Source organism: Carcharhinus amblyrhynchos, chromosome 2, assembly GCF_965287045.1.
Source record: "Carcharhinus amblyrhynchos chromosome 2, sCarAmb.v2.hapA, whole genome shotgun sequence".
NCBI classification, from domain to species: domain Eukaryota; kingdom Metazoa; phylum Chordata; class Chondrichthyes; order Carcharhiniformes; family Carcharhinidae; genus Carcharhinus; species Carcharhinus amblyrhynchos.
The window spans coordinates 84,705,062-84,724,352 of NC_137325.1; the positions used below are offsets into that span (position 1 = coordinate 84,705,062).

Here is a 19,291-nt window from a genome sequence, read left to right on the forward strand (position 1 = left end):
AACAGTTGATAAAGGTGAGGTACTAGAAAGACTGGCTATCCTAAAATTGATAAGCCCGCCAGGACAGAATGGATGCATTCAAGGATATTAAACGGTGTAAAAGGTGGAAATTTGCATAGAATTGGCCAAATCTTCCAAACATCCCATCAATAGGGGCTGGTGCCAAAGAACTGGGGAATTGCAAATGGTAAACCTTTGCTCAAGATAAACAAAGCAATTCAGGCCATTCAATTTAATTCAGCAGTGGGAAAGCTTTTAGGAATGATAATGTGAGACAAAATTAACAGCCACTTGGATGAGTATACATTAATGAGGTAAAGTCAACACAGTTCAAATTAAAGATAAATGGTGTTCAACTAACATTGATTGAGTTTCCTAATAAGGTATCAGAGGATTGAATGTGGTCTATATGTACTTCCGAAAGATATGTGATGAAGTGCCACATAATAACCTTCAAAGCAAACTTGAAGCCCATGCAACCAAGAGGACAGTGGTAGCATGGATTTGAGGTGACAGGAAACAAGATGTAGTAGTGAATAGTTACTTTTTGGACTGGGGAATGGTCAGATGGGGTGCTCACCAGGGGTCAGTACTAGGAGCACTGCTTTCCTTGGTATTTATTAGTGACTTGGATTTGAGTGAATAGAGCACAATTTCAAACTTTTCAGATGACGCAACACTTGGAAATATAGTGATCTATGAGGAAGAAAATGGTATATTTCAAAAGGGACACAGGTAAGGCTGGTTTTATAGTAGAGTAAGAAGTCTCTCAACACCAGGTTAAAGTCCAACAGGTTTATTTGGTAGCACAAGCCACTAGCTTTCGGAGCACTGCCCCTTCATCAGGTGAGCGGGATTTCAGTTCACAAACAGGATGATGAAATCCCACTCAGCTGACGAAGGAGGAGTGCTCTGAAAGCTAGTGGCTTGTGCTACCAAATAAACCTGTTGGACTTTAACCTGGTGTTGAGAGACTTCTTACTGTGTTTACTCCAGTCCAACACCAGCATCTCCATATCAATAGCAGACACATGGCAATGAAATTTGAAGCAGAAAAATGCAAATTGATATTTTTCAGTAAGATGAGGTCAGGTGTTATAAATAAAGGGTACAATTCTAAAGAGTGTAGAACAGAGAGATTTTGGGTTGTATGTGCAAAAATTGAAAGTGGCAGGGCAGGTTGAGATAAGAGGTTATGAAGGCTTATGGAATCCTGGGCGTCATAAACAGAGTGATAGAGTACAAAAAGCAAGGTAGTTATGATGAATCTTTAGAAGACGTTGATTCAGCTTCAACTGGAGTATTGCATCCAATTAAGGGCACCAGATTATCTCACCCTCCCATATCCATTTCCAACCTCCAGCTCTCACCATTCTGAACTTATGAAAGCTGATGGCAGTAAGCCAACTTTTTTCCCCCCCACAGGGAGAGCTACTCATGCAATCCAAAAATGTTGTTGAGGCCCAAGGACCTGTTTTTGGCATTGCTCTTAATTCGCGATGAGCTTGGGCCCAAAACTAGGCCAAGACAACTCGGGCTCAGTGTGCTATAAGTGCATTCATTCTGTGAGAAAAACAAATTAGTAGCAATAGTAGGATACAGATAGAACTAATTCTCATTTGCCACATGCACCAATCGATCTAGTCTACTGATAACACAAAGCATCTAAATTCACAATACTGAATTATTTAAATTTGAATTGAATGCTAAAGTTCCCCCCCCCCACCATGTTTTTTGATTCCAGTTGCTTAATTCAATTTACTGCTCACTTAATTTTTTTAAGTGCAAAATTACATTGAATTATTAATAGACTTAAGTTATGGTGTTACATCAATACAGCAGAACTCCTTTTAGTTCTACTCCCACAATTAGTGTAATTTTTATTGTCTTCCGTCACTGCAGGAGAGCTCGAATTAACATGCTTACCAGAATGCATTTCACTGTGTGAATGGCTGTGGTGTCCTTGTTACTGGCAGCCCAATGGAGTGGGATTTTGCCTTCAATGTCAGGAATGCCTATATTGGAATCATGTTTTATCAGCAGCTTCACATGTTCTGGGTGGTTGTAGTAGGCACTCCAATGTAATGCTGTTTGCTACAAAAAAATGCTGAATATAATTAAAAACAGGGCAATTGAGTTTGCAGATACCAGGTTACTGTATTTTTCTAGTTCAGGAAAATTACAACCACAATATTAGTGTTCTGCTATTACAACCGGGTCAGGTCCCACAGTAAGTTGTCAATCTTAGCTGTTCTATTAGAAAGAGATGTTGAATAAAGGCCAACTGCACATCATCAGGAAGAGAAAGATAAAATGTGGGAAATTGACTCAATTCAGGCAAACCATAATGCACTTTTCATTGGCAATCTAAGAATGGCATTAGCAGAGGGCTGGGTGTAGATTATGTACAGTAAAAAGTCTGACAACACCAGGTTTTAGTCCAACCGATTTATTTGATAATAGACTCACAAGCTTTCGGGGTTAGTCCCTTCGTCAGGTGAATGGAGAGTTCTGGCCTCAGACAGAGCATATAAAGCACAGACAGTTTAGAGATTACTGATTAGAATGCGAATCCTTACACCTAACCTGCTGTTCAAGACCTGAAGTGGCTGACAATGTGAGTGGAAGGAGTACTGATCACAGGTTAAAGAGATGTGTATTGTCTCCAGACAGTACAGTAAGTGAGGTTTTGCAAACCCAGGCAAGTCACGGGGGTTACAGATAGTGCGACATGAACCCAAGATCCCTGTTGAGACCGTCCTCATGTGTGCGGAACTTGGCTATCAGTCTCCGTTCAGCGACTCTGCGCTGTCGTGTGTCGTGAAGGCCGCCTTGGAGAATGCTTACCCGAAGGTCAGAGGCTGAATGCCCGTGACCACTGAAGTGTTCGCCAACAGGAAGGGAACAGTCTTGCCTGGTGATTGTCGAGCGATGTTCATTCATCCGTTGTCGTAGCGTCTGCATGGTCTCCCCAACGTACCATGCTTCGGGACATCCTTTCTTGCAACGTATCAGGTAGACAATGTTGGCCGAGTTGCAAGAGTATTTACCGTGTACCTGGTGGATGGTATTCTCACGTGTGATGATGGTATCCATGTCGATGATCCGGCATGTCTTGCAGAGGTTGCTGTGGCAGGGTTGTGTGGTATTGTGGTCACTGTTCTCCTGAAGGCTGGGTAGTTTGCTGCGAACAATGGTCTGTTTGAGGTTGTGTGGTTGTCTGAAAGCAAGAAGTGGGGGTGTGGGGATAGCCCTGGCGAGATGTTCGTCTTCATCAATGATATGTTGAAGACTCTGGAGAAGATGTCGTAGCTTCTCCGCTCCGGGAAAGTACTGGACGACGAAGGGTACTCTGTCCACTGTGACCCATGTTTGCCTTCTGAGGAGATCGGTGCGGTTTTTCGCTGTGGCGCATCGGAACTGCCGATGTATGAGTCGAGCACCATATCCTGTTCTTATGAGGGCATCTTTCAGGGTCTGGAGGTGTCTGTCACGATCCTCCTCATCTGAGCAAATCCTGTGTATACGGAGGGCTTGTCCATAGGGAATGGCTTCTTAACAAGTTTTTGGGTGGAAACTGGAGAAGTGGAGCATTGCGAGATTGTCTGTGGGCTTGTGGTCACCGCAAGCCCACAGACAATCTCACAATGCTCCACTTCTCCAGTTTCCACCCTAAACATGTTAAAGAAGCCATTCCCTATGGACAAGCCCTCCGTATACACAGGATTTGCTCAGATGAGGAGGATCGTGACAGACACCTCCAGACCCTGAAAGATGCCCTCATAAGAACAGGATATGGTGCTCGACTCATACATCGGCAGTTCCGATGCGCCACAGCGAAAAACCGCACCGATCTCCTCAGAAGGCAAACACGGGACACAGTGGACAGAGTACCCTTCGTCGTCCAGTACTTTCCCGGAGCGGAGAAGCTACGACATCTTCTCCGGAGTCTTCAACATATCATTGATGAAGACGAACATCTCGCCAGGGCTATCCCCACACCCCCAATTCTTGCTTTCAGACAACCACACAACCTCAAACAGACCATTGTTCGCAGCAAACTACCCAGCCTTCAGGAGAACAGTGACCACAATACCACACAACCCTGCCACAGCAACCTCTGCAAGACATGCCGGATCATCGACATGGATACCATCATCACACGTGAGAATACCATCCACCAGGTACACGGTAAATACTCTTGCAACTCGGCCAACATTGTCTACCTGATACGTTGCAAGAAAGGATGTCCCGAAGCATGGTACGTTGGGGAGACCATGCAGACGCTACGACAACGGATGAATGAACATCGCTCGACAATCACCAGGCAAGACTGTTCCCTTCCTGTTGGCGAACACTTCAGTGGTCACGGGCATTCAGCCTCTGACCTTCGGGTAAGCATTCTCCAAGGCGGCCTTCACGACACACGACAGCGCAGAGTCGCTGAACGGAGACTGATAGCCAAGTTCCGCACACATGAGGACGGTCTCAACAGGGATCTTGGGTTCATGTCGCACTATCTGTAACCCCCGTGACTTGCCTGGGTTTGCAAAACCTCACTTACTGTACTGTCTGGAGACAATACACATCTCTTTAACCTGTGATCAGTACTCCTTCCACTCACATTGTCAGCCACTTCAGGTCTTGAACAGCAGGTTAGGTGTAAGGATTCGCATTCTAATCAGTAATCTCTAAACTGTCTGTGCTTTATATGCTCTGTCTGAGGCCAGAACTCTCCATTCACCTGACGAAGGGACTAACCCCGAAAGCTTGTGAGTCTATTATCAAATAAATCGGTTGGACTAAAACCTGGTGTTGTCAGACTTTTTACTGTGTTTACGCCAGTCCAACGCCAGCATACCCACATCATGTAGATTATGTACCCAGGAAATATGTTATTAGTTAAATGCATAGGGATAAGGCAAGGAGAAATTATTTAATAAATTAAAACATATGCAAAATTAGAAATACTGGCACCATCAACAGTATTGTTGGTAGGCTATACCTTTTTAAATATAACTGACAATTATGAGATCTCAATAGAAAAAGTTGTTTTGGATTGTTTAACTTTTTCCTTGTGAACCATTTCATCCCATTTGCCGGAAATTTAGCTACGCTGTTTCAGTCAGTTTATAAATTCTTGGTTACATCATTCTATTTTGCGTGTAATCTATCTACATCGGAGAACATGATTACTTTCACGCAAATTGAGTATTGCAGTAGGATAGAAAATGGCCTTTGCTGCCCAGCTTCAAATCCAGTCCAAACTGATGGGATAAAAGTGCTCTTCATCTGTTAGCTATAAAGAGCCTATGTAAAATGAGTTGGACAGTTTTGATTGAATTCACAGTAGACATGAAATTCATTGCATAAAACTGCTCCTAATTCTGCCCTAATTGAGAAAAAGGCTTTTCAGATAGCCTGATGATGGTTACAAAATTGAAAACAAAAATGCATGACTAATACAAATAGGGATGCTATTCTGAAGTTGGAGTTCAAACATATTGTTGAAGGGCGGCAAGGTAGCACAGTGGTTAGCACTGCTGCTTTACAGCTCCAGGGACCTGGGTTTGATTCCCGGCTTGGGCACTGTCTGTGTGGAGTTTGAACATTCTCCTCGTGTCTGTGTGGGTTTCCTCCGGGTGCTCCAATTTCTTTCCACAGACCAAAGATGTGCGGGTTAGGTTGATTGGTCTTGCTAAAATTGCCCCTTAGCATCCTGAGATGTGTAGGTTAGAGGGATTAGTGGGTAAATATGTAGGGATATGGGGATAGGGCCTGGGTGGGATTGTGGTTGGTGCAGATTCGATGGGCCAAATGGCCTCTTTCTGCACTGTCGGGTTTCTATGGCACAAGATGCATTAATCTGCACCAAGTTATTCTATGCCTAACATCGGGTTCTTGATTTTGACACCATTTTATTATTTATTAGTTGGTGAGAATGGGAACGAGGGAAGCGGGGGTGTTGGGGGGCCTAAACCCATCCCTAATGGATATGATATCTGAAAGAATAGGTTTTAATAATCCTTTTAAATGGATTAAAAGTGGAAACTATAAAGTGGAAAGAGGGCTTCAGGAGAAAATTCTGGAGAGAGGGCAAAAGCAGCTGAAGGTACTACTGTCGGAGTTGCAACTAACACACAAAATGCTAATATCAATGGAGTGAAGATCAAGCTTCAGGAGTTTATGGAGATATGACATGGTGATGCCATGAAGGAAGAGTAGCTTAAATTCCATACATTGAGTTCAAGGAGCCAACATAGATTAATGAGGATGGTAATCATTGAATGGACTTACTTAGGACAGCAGACAATTTAGGGCCCATTGTGATTAGGTTCAAAAGAACCTAATTTGGAAAACTAAATCTAGAAATGACAAGAGTGTGACTAAGGGCTGTGAAGGGGGTAGGGGGAAGGGGTAAGGGCAGAGGGGGAATGTTTTTTGGATGCACGTGATTTTGGTGATGGAAGGATATGGAATTTGATATTTAAAGCTGCCATGATTTTACACATTCTGACTCAACTTGAACTAGCTGCTGACAAGTTTGGGTGAGGGTTGAGGCGGTGGTGGAGTTAGGGAAATGGTGTCAATGACAAACAGAGAAACATAGAAAATAGGAGCAGCAGAAGGCCATTTGGCCCTTCGAGCCTGCTCTGCCATTCATCATGATCATGGCTGATTATCCAACTCAATAGCCTAATCTTGCTTTTTCCTCCGTAACCTTTGATTCTGTTCTTCCCAAGAACTATATCCAGCCGCTTCTTGAATAAATTCAATGTTTGGTATCAACTACTTCCTGTGGTAATGAATTTCACAGGCTCACCACCCCTTGGGTGACCACCATGGCCTATATAATTGCAACAATATATCCCTGCTCCTGTACTCAAAACCTCTCGCAATGAAGGCCAACATGCCATTTGCCTTCTTTGCCGCCTGCTACACCTGCATGCTTACCTTCAGTTACTGGTGCACGAGGAAACTCGTGTCCCGCTCTGCACATTCCCCTCTCCCAATTTACAGGCATTCAGATAGTAATCTGCCTTCTTGCTTTTGCTTCCAAAGTGAATCACCTCACACAAATTGTACTGCATCTGCCATTGATTTGCCCACTCAACCAACCTGTCCAGATCATTCTGAAGGATCTTTGCATCCTTGTCACAGTTCACTCTCCCAACCAACTTGTTATCATCTGCAAACTTTGAGATGTTACATTTTATTCCCTCGTCCAAATCATGAATATATGTTGTGAATAGTTGGGGTCCCAGGACCGATCCCTGTGACACTCCACTAGTTACTGCCTGCCAATTTGAAAAGCACCCATTAATTCCTACTCTATTTCCTCTCTGCCAACCAGTTTTCTATCCATCTCAATACACTTTCCCCAATCCCATGCTCAATAACCTCTTGTGTGGGGCTTTGTCAAACGTTTTCTGAGTCCAAATGTACCACATCTACAGGTTCTTCCTTGTCAACTCTATGAGTTACATATTCAAAGAATTCCAGCAGACTTATCAAGGACGAGGGGGATTGAATATAAAAGTAGGGAGGTCTTGCTGCAGCTGTATAGGGCATTGGTGAGGCCGCAGCTGGAGTACTGTGTGCAGTTTTGGGCGCCGCACCTGCGCAAGGATATTTTGGCCCTGGAGGGAGTGCAGAGGAGGTTTACTAGGCTGATACCGGAGTTGAGGGGGTTGAGCTATGAGGAGAGGCTGAATAAACTAGGCTTGTACTCGTTAGAGTTTAGAAGAATGAGGGGAGATCTCATTGAGACGTATAAGATGATGAATGGGATGGATAGGATAGAGGTGGAGAGACTCTTCCCGCTCAAAAAAGACAGTAGGACTAGGGGGCACAGCCTCAAGATAAAGGGGAGGCGGTTTAGAACGGAGTTGAGGAGGAACTTCTTCACTCAAAGGGTGGTGAATCTCTGGAATTCTCTGCCCGTTGAAGTGGTGGAGGCTGCCTCGCTAAATATTTTTAAGAAGCGGGTTGATGGGTTCTTGATAAGAGAGGGGATTAAGGGTTATGGGGAGAGGGCGGGAAAGTGGAACTGAGCCACAACAGATCAGCCATGATCTTATTGAATGGCGGGGCAGGCTCGAAGGGCTAGATGGCCTACTCCTGCTCCTATTTCTTATGTTCTTATGTTCTTTCATAAGTCCATGCTAACTCTGTCTCATCCTGCCACTGCTTTCTAAATGCTCTGCTATAATGTCCTTGATAATGGATTTAAGAATTTTCCCCATGACCAATGTTAAGCTTACTGGTCTATAATTCCCTGTTTTCTCTCTGCCCTCCTTTTTGAATATTGGAGTGACCCTCCAATCCACAGGAACTGTTCCAGAGTCTATCGAGTCCTGGAAGATGACCACCAATGCATTCACTATTTCTAAAGCCACTTCCGTAAGAACTCTGGGATGTAGATTATCAGGCCCTGGAATTTATTCACCAATTTTCCCAGTACCATTTCTCTACTAATACTGATCTCCCTCAGTTCTTCCCTCTCACTAAATCTTGCTTTTGTCAACATTTCTGGCATTTGATTTGTGTCCATTTGTGTCCAGTTGAAAACAATGCTTTTCTGATTCCAAAATTCAGTTAGAAGAAATTCTACTCATCCGTGGTTTAAAATGAGGCAGGCAGTTTGAAAACAAACAAAATCACAAATCTTGAGGCAAGGGCTGGAATTTATTGACCTACATATGGAAATTGATTCTCTGCTTGATGATTAAGTCTGTTGTTTATATTCACAAATGATATTTATAAAGAAATAATCATTCAATTTGGCTGACTCTTAACTGCCTTCTGGAATGGCATTGCAAGCCATTCAATTCAAGGGAAATTAGGCTTTACCAGTTACAAAAGAAAAAAAAAACTTCTGTTTGTTTCCCCCAAATTGTTATAACAAACTAAATACTATACTGCCATTAAAGGGCAGGGGAGGGGGTTCCTAAAACCAGGAGTATGGCTGGTGAGATGCAAATGGTCATGGACATGAATTCATTAAACTCTAACATGTGCAGAGACCTGGAAACAAATAAAAAAAACTGATTTGCTGTAAACGAAACCAGAAGTAGGATCTTTGTCTGAAAAAAATGGAAAGCAGAATTTAAATCAGGAGTACCTTTTTTAAGGCACCGTTTATTGCCATCATAGCTTCATGTTAGCATTGTAAATGATATTGTAAACATTAGTTCTGAACATAATTCCTATTATAGCATCTTCAATACCTTGTTTTTGTCTTGGGTGTCGACTTCTCCTGGAGCCATAAATTTTAGCAGCAAAGCCAAACACTTAGGGCTTTTGTGACGAGTAGCCAAATGAAGCGGAGTCATCTCCTCGAGATCCTTCTGCATCCAGTTGGCATGTCGACTAAGCAACAGCTTCATGAAGCGATAATTTCCCTGTCCATACAGGAGAAAAAGTAACAAGATTTATTTTTGGGAACTTGCTTTTATAATCAAGAAATCACTGATGGTTAAAAATAAGCTTCTACATGGCTGAATGGGTGGTAGAGGTAATTGAATAAATGAATTGAATAACAATTATAAGATTGAGTTTTAATTGTACTCAGTTGGAGGACTGCATTAGCATCTCAGTGGATTGTTGAATTGCATTATGTTGCACCTTATACTAAGGTGATTCAAAGACAGTGAACCAACAAAGTCTTTGATGCAATAGACTCAAACATCTGTGGTGCATCTACAGTGTCAGTTGAATGTAATAAGCCATGCAGGTAAGCAATTTTGGGCGGAAATGTCAAGCATTCATCCAGAAGAATAGCAGTAGACAAGGGGCCATGGCAATTAACTAAAAACTAGTGGGAGCGCTACTAATTCATTCCAGAAATTCCTGAACTCTGTCATCCAATCAGAAATCTGGACTGCGATTCTCCCATCGCGACCTGCAACTTTTCTTGAGGACCGCTCCTCCAGAGTGGGAGATGCGCATCGCCGGCCTTGTTCAGGGATTTGTGCACGCGCTGGCAATGCATACGCATCTCCCAGAGCCTAAGAACAGTCGCCAGTCAGACCATGCTGGCAACTGGCGTGTAGGCAGGTAAGCAATTTGAATCTTAGTAAAATATATTTTAAGTATGTTTTTAATGTGATTATCAGGAACTTTCAGGTTCCAATTGAATTTTCCACCCAAGAGTACTTCATTCTGGCAGGGTTTAAACTAGCTCCTCCGATTCGGGGAACTAGCGGGAGACTCTGCCAGAATGAAGAGGGGTGCAATCAGGGCTCCCTGGGGGTCAGGCGATGTGGGGGGTGCCCCCAGGACATGAGCACTCTGGCAGAGCCAACCTGTGCCCCCTAGCACTGTCCAAGGGGCAAAGTGTTCATGCCCAGAGGCACCTTGGCACTGCCCACCAGGCATTGGGCAGGGGGCTCCTGTGGGCAGGGGTTAGGGGGGGTCCCGCTGCCACTCTGTGGACAGGATTGGTCTGGAATGGAGGGAGGACAGCAATTGGGGCAGGGATCACGGTCTGGAGGGGGGCAGCATTGCGGGGATCCTGGGCTGGCCAGCAAACGGGGAGTCTGACAGATCGGGACGACTGTGCATGTGCAGAGTTCCAGAGCTGTCAGACTCTGGTGCAAATAGGCCCTGACCCCGAGTTTTTATTGAGATTCACGATGGAATCTCTGCAGTGCACACAGTGGGGAGATTCAGGTGAGAAGCAGAACTGAAAAAACAGTCAGGATCTAGAATAGTTTTCCCACCAATTCAGTGCTTTTGGGAGAAGGACAGCCCTGGTTTCTGGCAACAATTCAGCATACAGATTAGCCTAGAAGCAGAATAAGACCTACTGAGATTTCCAGATGGATCATGGGTCAGTGCTGACCTTGTTAATATATAGTGGCTCCTAGTCCTGCAACATTCATTTGCTCCTGACCCCTGGCTATCTTTCTGGCATTAAGCTGTGATATAAATGCAAGACATCACTGGTCATTATTGTTGTACCCTTTGCATGTATCATATTTAATAATAGCCATGGAAAGACAATCTTCAAATGGGGCTGGGACTCAGTGGATAGTTTCTTGAGGTCAGTTAAATATGCTTGATCTGTAGTGTAGATTCAGGTCTTGGGTGGCTGTCCGTGTGGAGACTGTGCTTTCTCCCTGTGTCTGTGTGGGTTTCCTCTGGGTACTCCAGTTTCCTCCCACATTCCAAATATGTCCACTTTGGGTTGATTGGTCGTGCTAAATTGACCTTAAGTGTACCAGGAGGCTAGCGGGGTAAATACATGGGGTTACGGGGACAGGGTCTGGGTGGGATGGTTGTTGGTGCAGGGTGGCTGGGCCAAATGGCCTCTTTCTGCACTATAGGGGTTCTATGATTTTATTATTCATAGAACAGGAGATCTAAAATGCAAAGTAACTCATAGAAATGAAAAGAATACATATATACTAGTTACTGACTAGGAAACAAGGATCCAATTCAGAAGCAATCCTTGTGGTATGCATTGCTAGGTCTCAAATTTAGTCCAGATTTATACTGCACGTAAGTTATGTTTTTTATTTGGACAAACTACAAAACAATTGTGATATTTATCAGAAAGCCACACCATTGTTCAGTTTTACAGGGTATCAGACTGTCAGTGAAATATTAATCGAAGTGCCCAGTGGTATTTTGCACTACTATAATGGCATCAAAGTAAACCGAACATTCAGTATCCTGTAATGTTTACCAGACACACGAAGTTTCTGCTCAACTTAACATCAGATGGTTGAATTCCATAGTGACCCATGAATGTACCAAAAGTTTAAACAAAGTCAGCTAGGTTTATTTGCAATACAAATATATCAGTAACAAATAAAGAGTTTGATTAAAACCACCATTTCTTTTAGCTCTTTATATTCGGACTGTCATCGCTAGGAGTTTTATTTCTTATTGATCTCATTGACACTGAAGGTGTGATACCATTCTATTCAAACTAAATACGTTAATAAATGTATTTTCTAAAATGTTAAGTCCTAATACATCCAGACATGAATGGCAGTGGACAGTTAAACAACAAATGGGAAATGATGGTAAAGCCAAGTTCATCAGTGCAAAAGACAAGAATGAAGCATCTGCAACCATGTTCAGCAAGAAATGCTGAAGCCCTTCATACCAGGAAGGAGTACAGTGAATGTTCTCTGAACTGCATATAACACAATGTCATTTTTAAATAAAATGATCAAGACTGTACACAATACTCTGGATTTGGTCTTACCAAGGCCATGTACAGCTGCAGTAAAATGTCCCTACTTTTATATTCCTTTTGCCTTCCTAATCATTTGCTGTACCTGCATAATAACTCACTGTGATTCATATACCAGGACATCCAAATCCCAAGACATTCCATCTATATTACTCAAGATCTGTGCTCTAGGCATATCTGTAGTTCAGGAACAAACAAGTGATAAATCTACTTATTATACCATGTCCTCACCAGTCTAAATGTTGCACGTGCATCTGTCCATGACAATATTAGCAGGAATGATCACCAGACAGTCCTCATGGAGGCAAAGTCCTATCTTCACACTGGGGATAACCCAAATCATTTTGTGTAGGAACACCAGCGTGCTAACCGAGTTAGATTTTGAACAGATGTGGCAAATCAAGATTGGGCATTTGCACTGTGGGCCATCAACAACACTAGAATTGTATACAACCACAATTTGTGATCTCATGGCCTGGCACATCCCCAACTCTATCATTATCAAACTAGAGAATCAACTGTTGTTCAATAAAAAATGCAAGAGGATGCCAGGAGCAGCACCAGACGTAACTAAAAATGAGGAGTCAAACTGGTAAAGCGATAACAAAAGGTTTATTTGTATGCCACAAAGTGCAAGCAGTATGCATTACCAAGATTTAGGTGACCTCAAACCAATGGATCAGATCTAAGCTCTGCAATTCTGCAACATCCATTTGATTTGATTTATTATTGTCACATGTATCAACACAGTGAAAAGAATTGTTTCTTGCGTGCTATATGGACAAAACATACTGTTCATAGAGGAGGAAATGAGAGAGTGCAGAATGTAGTGTTATAGTCATAGCTAGGGTGTAGAGAAAGGTCAACTGAATGCAAAGTAAGTTCACAAAAAAGTCTGACAGCAGCAGGAAAGAAGCTGTTCTCGAGTCGTTTGGTATGTGACCTCAGACTCTTGTATCTTTTTCCCGAAGGAAGAAGGTGGAAGAGAGAATGTCCGGGGTGCACGGGAGCCTTAATTATGCTGGCTGCTTTGCCAAGGCATCGCGAAGTGTAGACAGAGTCAATGGATGGGAGGCTGGTTTGCATGATGGATTGGGCTACATTAATGACCTTTTATAGTTTCTTGAGGTCTTGGGCAGAGCAGGAGCCATAGCAAGCTGTGATACAACAAGAAAGAGCGCTCTCTATGGTGCATCTGTAAAAGTTGGTGAGAGTCGTAGCTGACATGCCAAATTTCCTTAGTCTTCTGAGAAAGTAGAGGCATTAGTGGACTTCCTTAACTATAGTGTGGTTATGGAGGACCAGGATAGGTTGTTGGTGATCTGGACACCAAAAAATTTGAAGCTCTCAACCCTTTTTTACTTTGTCCCCATTGATGTAGACAGGGGCATGTTCTCCTTTACGCTTTCTTAAGTTAATGACAATCTCCCTCGTTTTGTTGACATTGAGGGAGAGATTATTGTTGCCACACCAGTTCACCAGATTCTCGATCTCATTCCTATACTCTCTGTCTCGTCATTGTTTGAGATCCAACCCACTACGGTGGTGTCATCAGCAAACTTGAAAATCAAATTGGAGGGGAATTTGGCCACATAGTCATAGGTGTACAATCCAGTTGTGAATGGTGGTGGACATTATCCAAGGTATGTTTGTAGTGATATCTTGGGACTGAGGTGATTGAACTCCAACCACCACAAACAACTAAGTGGAGGAGGAGGTTCCTTAGATATTCCCACCCTCAGTAATGAGGCGGAGGGGGGCAGTCCAGCACATTAGCACAAAAGACAAAACTGAAGGATTTGCAACAAATCTCAGCCAGAAGTGTCAAGTGGATGAGCTATTTCAGTTTCCTATCAAGGTTCCTGCATCACAGTTGCAAGTCTTTGGCCAATTTGATTCATGCTACATGATATCAAGAAATGGCTGAAGGCATTGGATACTGCAAAGGTTATGAATCCTGACATCATTCTGACAATAGTACTGAAGACTTGTGCTCCAGAACTAACTGCGCTTAGCTAAACGATTCCCTAGACTATAACACTAACTTCTGCCTAACAAATGGAAAATTCACCAGGTATGTCCATCCACAGGTCAAAACAAACCCAGTCAATTACTGCCCCATTAATCCATTCTCGATCATCAGTGAAGTGATGGAACTTGTTGCTGACAGTGCTATCAAGTGGCACTTACTAAGTAATAAATTGCTTTACTGATGTTCAGTTTGAATTTTGCCAGGGCCTTTCGGCTCCTGACCACATTGCAGCCTTAGTTCAAACATGGACAAAAGAGCTGAGCTCAAGAAGTGAGGTGAGCATCACAGCCTTTGCTACCAAGGCAGCATTTGACTGAGCGTGGTATCAATGAGCCCACGAGAATCAGGGCAAAATCTCTCTGCTGACTGGAATCATACCTTGCACAAAGGAAGATGGCTGTGGTTGCTGGGGGTCAATTACCTTAGACCCAGAATATGCAGGGATTCCGCAAGGTCCTGTGCTTGGCCTAATGATCTTTCCTCCAGCACAATATCTGAAGTGTGGATGTTTGCTGATGATTGCGCAACGTTCAGCACCATTTGGTGATTCAGATTTTGCACAGTCCCTATCCATATGCAGCATCACACAAACCAGTCTTCCCATCCATTGACTTTATCTACACTTCCAGCTTCCTCGGAAAAGCAGCTGACATAATCAAGGACCCCATACACTCAGGACATACTCTGTTCCACTTTCTTCGATCAGGAACAAGATACAAAAGTCTGAGGGCAAGTACCAACCAACTCAAGAACAGTGTCTTCCCTGCTTTTGAATGGACCTACCTCGTATCAAGTTGATCTTTCTCTACACCCTAGCTATGACTGTATCACTACATTCTACACTCTCTCCTTTCCTTCTTTATGTACAGTATGCTTTATCTGCATAGCATACAAGAAAATATTTTTCACTGTATACTGATGCATGTGACAATAATAAAATCAAATCAAAATCTGGGCAACTCAGTCAAGCTAGGGCTGATAAGCGGCAAGTAACATTCATACCAGAGAAGTGGCGGGTAATGACCACCTTCAACAAGAGAAAATCCAACCACCCTGTCTTGACATTCTATCATTGAACTTCCACAATCAACATCCTGGGGGGTTACTATTGACTAGACAGTGAACTCAACTAGCCGTATTAATACAGGAACAGATCAGAGGTGGTAGATGCTGCTGCCACTCTGCTTTGGTGGGGAGGGAGCAGACGTTGAAAGTGATGGATGGGGTGCCAATAAAGCAGGCTGCTATGGCCCCAAAGACTGTCCACTATCTACAAGGCACAAGTCAGGAGTGTGTGTTGGAATATTCTCCAATTGCTTAGTTGAGTGCAGTTCCAACAATACTCAAGAAGCTCAACACAATGTAGGATTCACCCCTCCAAACCATACACCATCCTGACCTGGGACTGTATCGCCATGCCTTCACTGTCACTGGGTCAAACCCTGGAACTCCCACCCTAACAGTACTGTGGATGCATCCATACCATGTTGACTGCAGCAATTAAAGAAGGCAACTCATTGTCACCTTCTCAAGGGCAATTAGGGATGGGCAATAAATGCTAGCTTAGCCAATGACACCCACATTCCATGAAAGAAAAAAAAATTCAAGCTGCACCCCAGCCAACGTATTCCTGTACAGTAACAACAGGAGCACCTATCCGACAATGTAAAAAGGTTTTCTAAATATGTACTGAGCACAAAAAGGAAGAATCCAACACAATTACTGCCCCATTTGTCAACTGTCAATCATTAGTAAGCTGATAGAAGTTGCCACTGACAGTGCTATTAAATCATTCTTATTCAGCAATAACCTGCTCATCAAGATTAAGTTGGTTTTCTCAATGACACATTTGACTCTAAATCTCAACAATTCCTTATAATTGGTTACAAACATGGCAAAAGAAATAAGATGAAAGTGATTGCCCTTGATTTAAATCAGGATTTGCCTGAGTGTGGCATCAAAGGGTCCTAGCATAATTGAAGTCAATGGGAAGCAAAAGGGAAGCAAAAGGGAAGCAAAAGGGAAGCAAAAGGGAAGCAAAAGGGAAGCAAAAGGGAAGCTCTCCATTTGTAGGAATCATATATAATGCAAAGGAAAATGGTTGTGGTTGTTGTAGAACACTCAGCTCAGTGTTGGGACATCAGCGAAAAAATTTCAAGGCAGAGCCAAGACCCAACCACCTGATTCACCTGACGAAGGGACAAACCCCGAAAGCTTGAGTTTACTATCAAATAAATCGGTTGAACTTAAACCTGGTGTTGTCAGACTTTTTACTGTGTTTACCCCAGTCCAATGCTGGCATATCCACATCACAAGTATTATGATTCCAGACGATGTTGTAACTGGATGGGGAAATTCAGAATGGAACGCTGGCTCAAAGGACCATAATTTTTATTTTTTAAAAAACCATAGGACACACAGAGTCATGGAACTGCCATTTGCTTTCAACAACAAAAAAGCACTTTTTAAACATGAAAAGTTTGACTGTATACAGTACTCCTTTACTCCTCCCTTAGCTTCAGTAATGTACTCAGACTTCAAGAAAAACACAGATTACATAATATTTATGTTCTAATGTTCCCAATAAACAGACAATCCTTATAACCAACAGGCTATCTGCACTCTGAAACCCAGTGGCAGATGCCACTCAATTGATTTTTTGTGGATTACTTTTCAAATTCCCTCAATGATTATAACACAAATGTTTCCAAACCCTGCTCTCAAGAAAGAAAACTTTAAAATCTTCTTTCAAACAATGCTTTCTCTCAGCTATTTTCATCAAGCATCCATTTGCAGGTTTTCTAACTATTCTTCCAAACAAGGCTCAACTGTTTTAGAAAGAATCCACCTCCAGGTTTTTCAACTCCCTCTTTTAGTATTCCCTTGTCTTGAACTGTCACAGCATCCAAACTTCACCCAAAAAACTTTGGACATCAGTCTCCAACAGAATACTATTGTTTCTAAAGGCTAGAAATAAGGACAGCAAACTTACAATTGCTTCAGTTGTCTGGCTTTTACTTAGCCAGCTTCCCCCAGGTCTGCGCTTGAGCTCTGTCTTTAGCTTCAATGACCAGTACCCTGTTCCAATGGTGGTTTCTCTTTGCTCCCTTAACTTCCACCACCTGGAAATGTCTAGTTTCTAGAATTAACTGTCCTTTTGCTTCTTTGGAGATTGCTTTATGCCCATTACTTCATTTGTATAGTTTTTTGCTTCTAGTAGAGCTGGGAGCTGCCCTCTTGCTAGCTTCCTATCTCCAATGATTCACTTAAACACTAGTTGCCAAGCAACAACTCATTCTTTCTCCCAAGTTCATGTTTACTTTTCCCATCGTAAACTCTTTCAGCACAATCACAGTACAATAAGGTGGTTCACCACCACCAGTGACCAGTTCTACAGCAATTAGGGATGGGCAAAAAATGCTGTCCTTCCCAACAACACTCACATTCCATGAACAAATAAAAATGGCTACAATTGTGCAAACTGGTCAAAATGGGGGAGGAAGAATCATAAGTATATAATCCTCCATTTTTAAATAGAAATATTCAAAACATAAGAAATAGGAGCAGGAGTAGGCCATCTAGCCCTTCGAGCCTGCCCCACCATTCAATAAGATCATGGCTGATCTGAAGTGGATCAGTTCCACTTTCCCGCTTTCTCCTCATAACTTGTCTATCAGAAATCTATATACCCATGCCTTAAATATAATCAATGAGGCAGCCTCCACCACTTCAATGGACAGAGAATTCCAGAGATTCACCACCCTTTGAGTGAAGAAGTTCCTCCTCAACTCTGATCTAAACTGCCCCCCCCACCTTATTTTGAGGCTATCCCCTCTAGTTCTGCTATCCTTTCTAAGTGGGAAGAATCTCTCTGCCTCTACCCTATCTAGCCCCTTCATGATCTTATATCTCTTTATAAGATCCCCCCTCAGCCTTCTAAACTCTAACGAGTACAGACCCAGTCTATTCAATCTCTCTTCATAAGCTACCCACCTCATCTCCGGTATCAGCCTGGTGAACCTTCTCTGTACTCCCTCCAAGGCCAATATATCCTTTCGCAAATAAGGGGACCAAAACTGCACACAGTACTCCAGTTGCGGCCTCACCAGTTGCAGCAAGACCGCCCTGCTTTTATATTCTATCCCCCTCGCTATAAAGGCCAACATTCCATTCGCCTTCTTAATCACCTGCTGCATCTGCAGACTGGGTTTTTGCAATTCGTGCATAAGGACCCCCAGGTCCCTTTGCACTGTAGCATGTTGCAGTATTTCACCCTTTAAATAATAATCCCTTCTACTATTATTTCTACCAAAGTGGATAACCTCACATTTGCTAATGTTATACTCCATCTGCCAGGTCCTCGCCCACTCACTCAGCCTATCCAGATCTCTCTGCAGACTTTCCACGCCTTCCATGCGATTCGCTTTTCCACTCATCTTCATGTCATCAGCAAATTTTGTTACCCTACACTCAGCCCCCTCCTCCAGATTGTCTACGTAAATGGTAAACAGTTGAGGCCCAGCACTGATCCCTGCGGCACTCCACTAGTCACCAACCGCCAATCAGAAAAGCACCCATTCATTCCAACTCTCTGCTTCCTGTTACATAACCAATCCTCAATCCAAGCTAACACTTTACCCCCAACTCCATGCACCCTCACCTTCTGCAGCAACCCTTTGTGAGGCACCTTATTGAATGCCTTCTGGAAATCTAAAAACACCACATCCACCAGTTCCCCTCTGTCTACCGCACTAATCACATCCTCATAGAAGTCCAATAAATTCGTTAAACACGACTTCCCCTTCACGAATCCATGCTGCGTCTGCTTGATCAAACTGTTCTTTTCTAGGTGTCTTGTTATTTCTTCTTTGATGATGGATTCTAGCATTTTTTCCAACTATGGATGTTAAGCTAACCGGCCTATAATTTCCTGCCTTTTGTCTGCAACATCCCAGTTAAAATTAACAATTTTCCAAAATGAGGGATAATTTGTTCATACTTTGACCATTTTCGTGTTTTCAGTTGCCAACTGGCTAAATAACATGACCTGC

At 42.9% G+C, this 19,291-nt stretch overlaps 1 protein-coding gene across 4 annotated transcripts in view; it reads right to left on the bottom strand.

Moving 5' to 3' along the window:
• Positions 1-19,291, bottom strand: part of invs (inversin) — a 292,265-nt gene that overhangs the window by 155,989 nt on the left and 116,985 nt on the right. For all 4 annotated transcript variants that reach the window (XM_080208441.1, XM_080208415.1, XM_080208432.1 and 1 more), the window contains exons 5-6: positions 9,231-9,404; positions 1,927-2,094 (exon numbers count right to left, since the gene is read on the bottom strand). In XM_080208441.1, the coding sequence (XP_080064567.1) occupies positions 1,927-2,094; positions 9,231-9,404 (342 nt within the window). The remainder of the gene's footprint in view (positions 1-1,926; positions 2,095-9,230; positions 9,405-19,291) is intronic.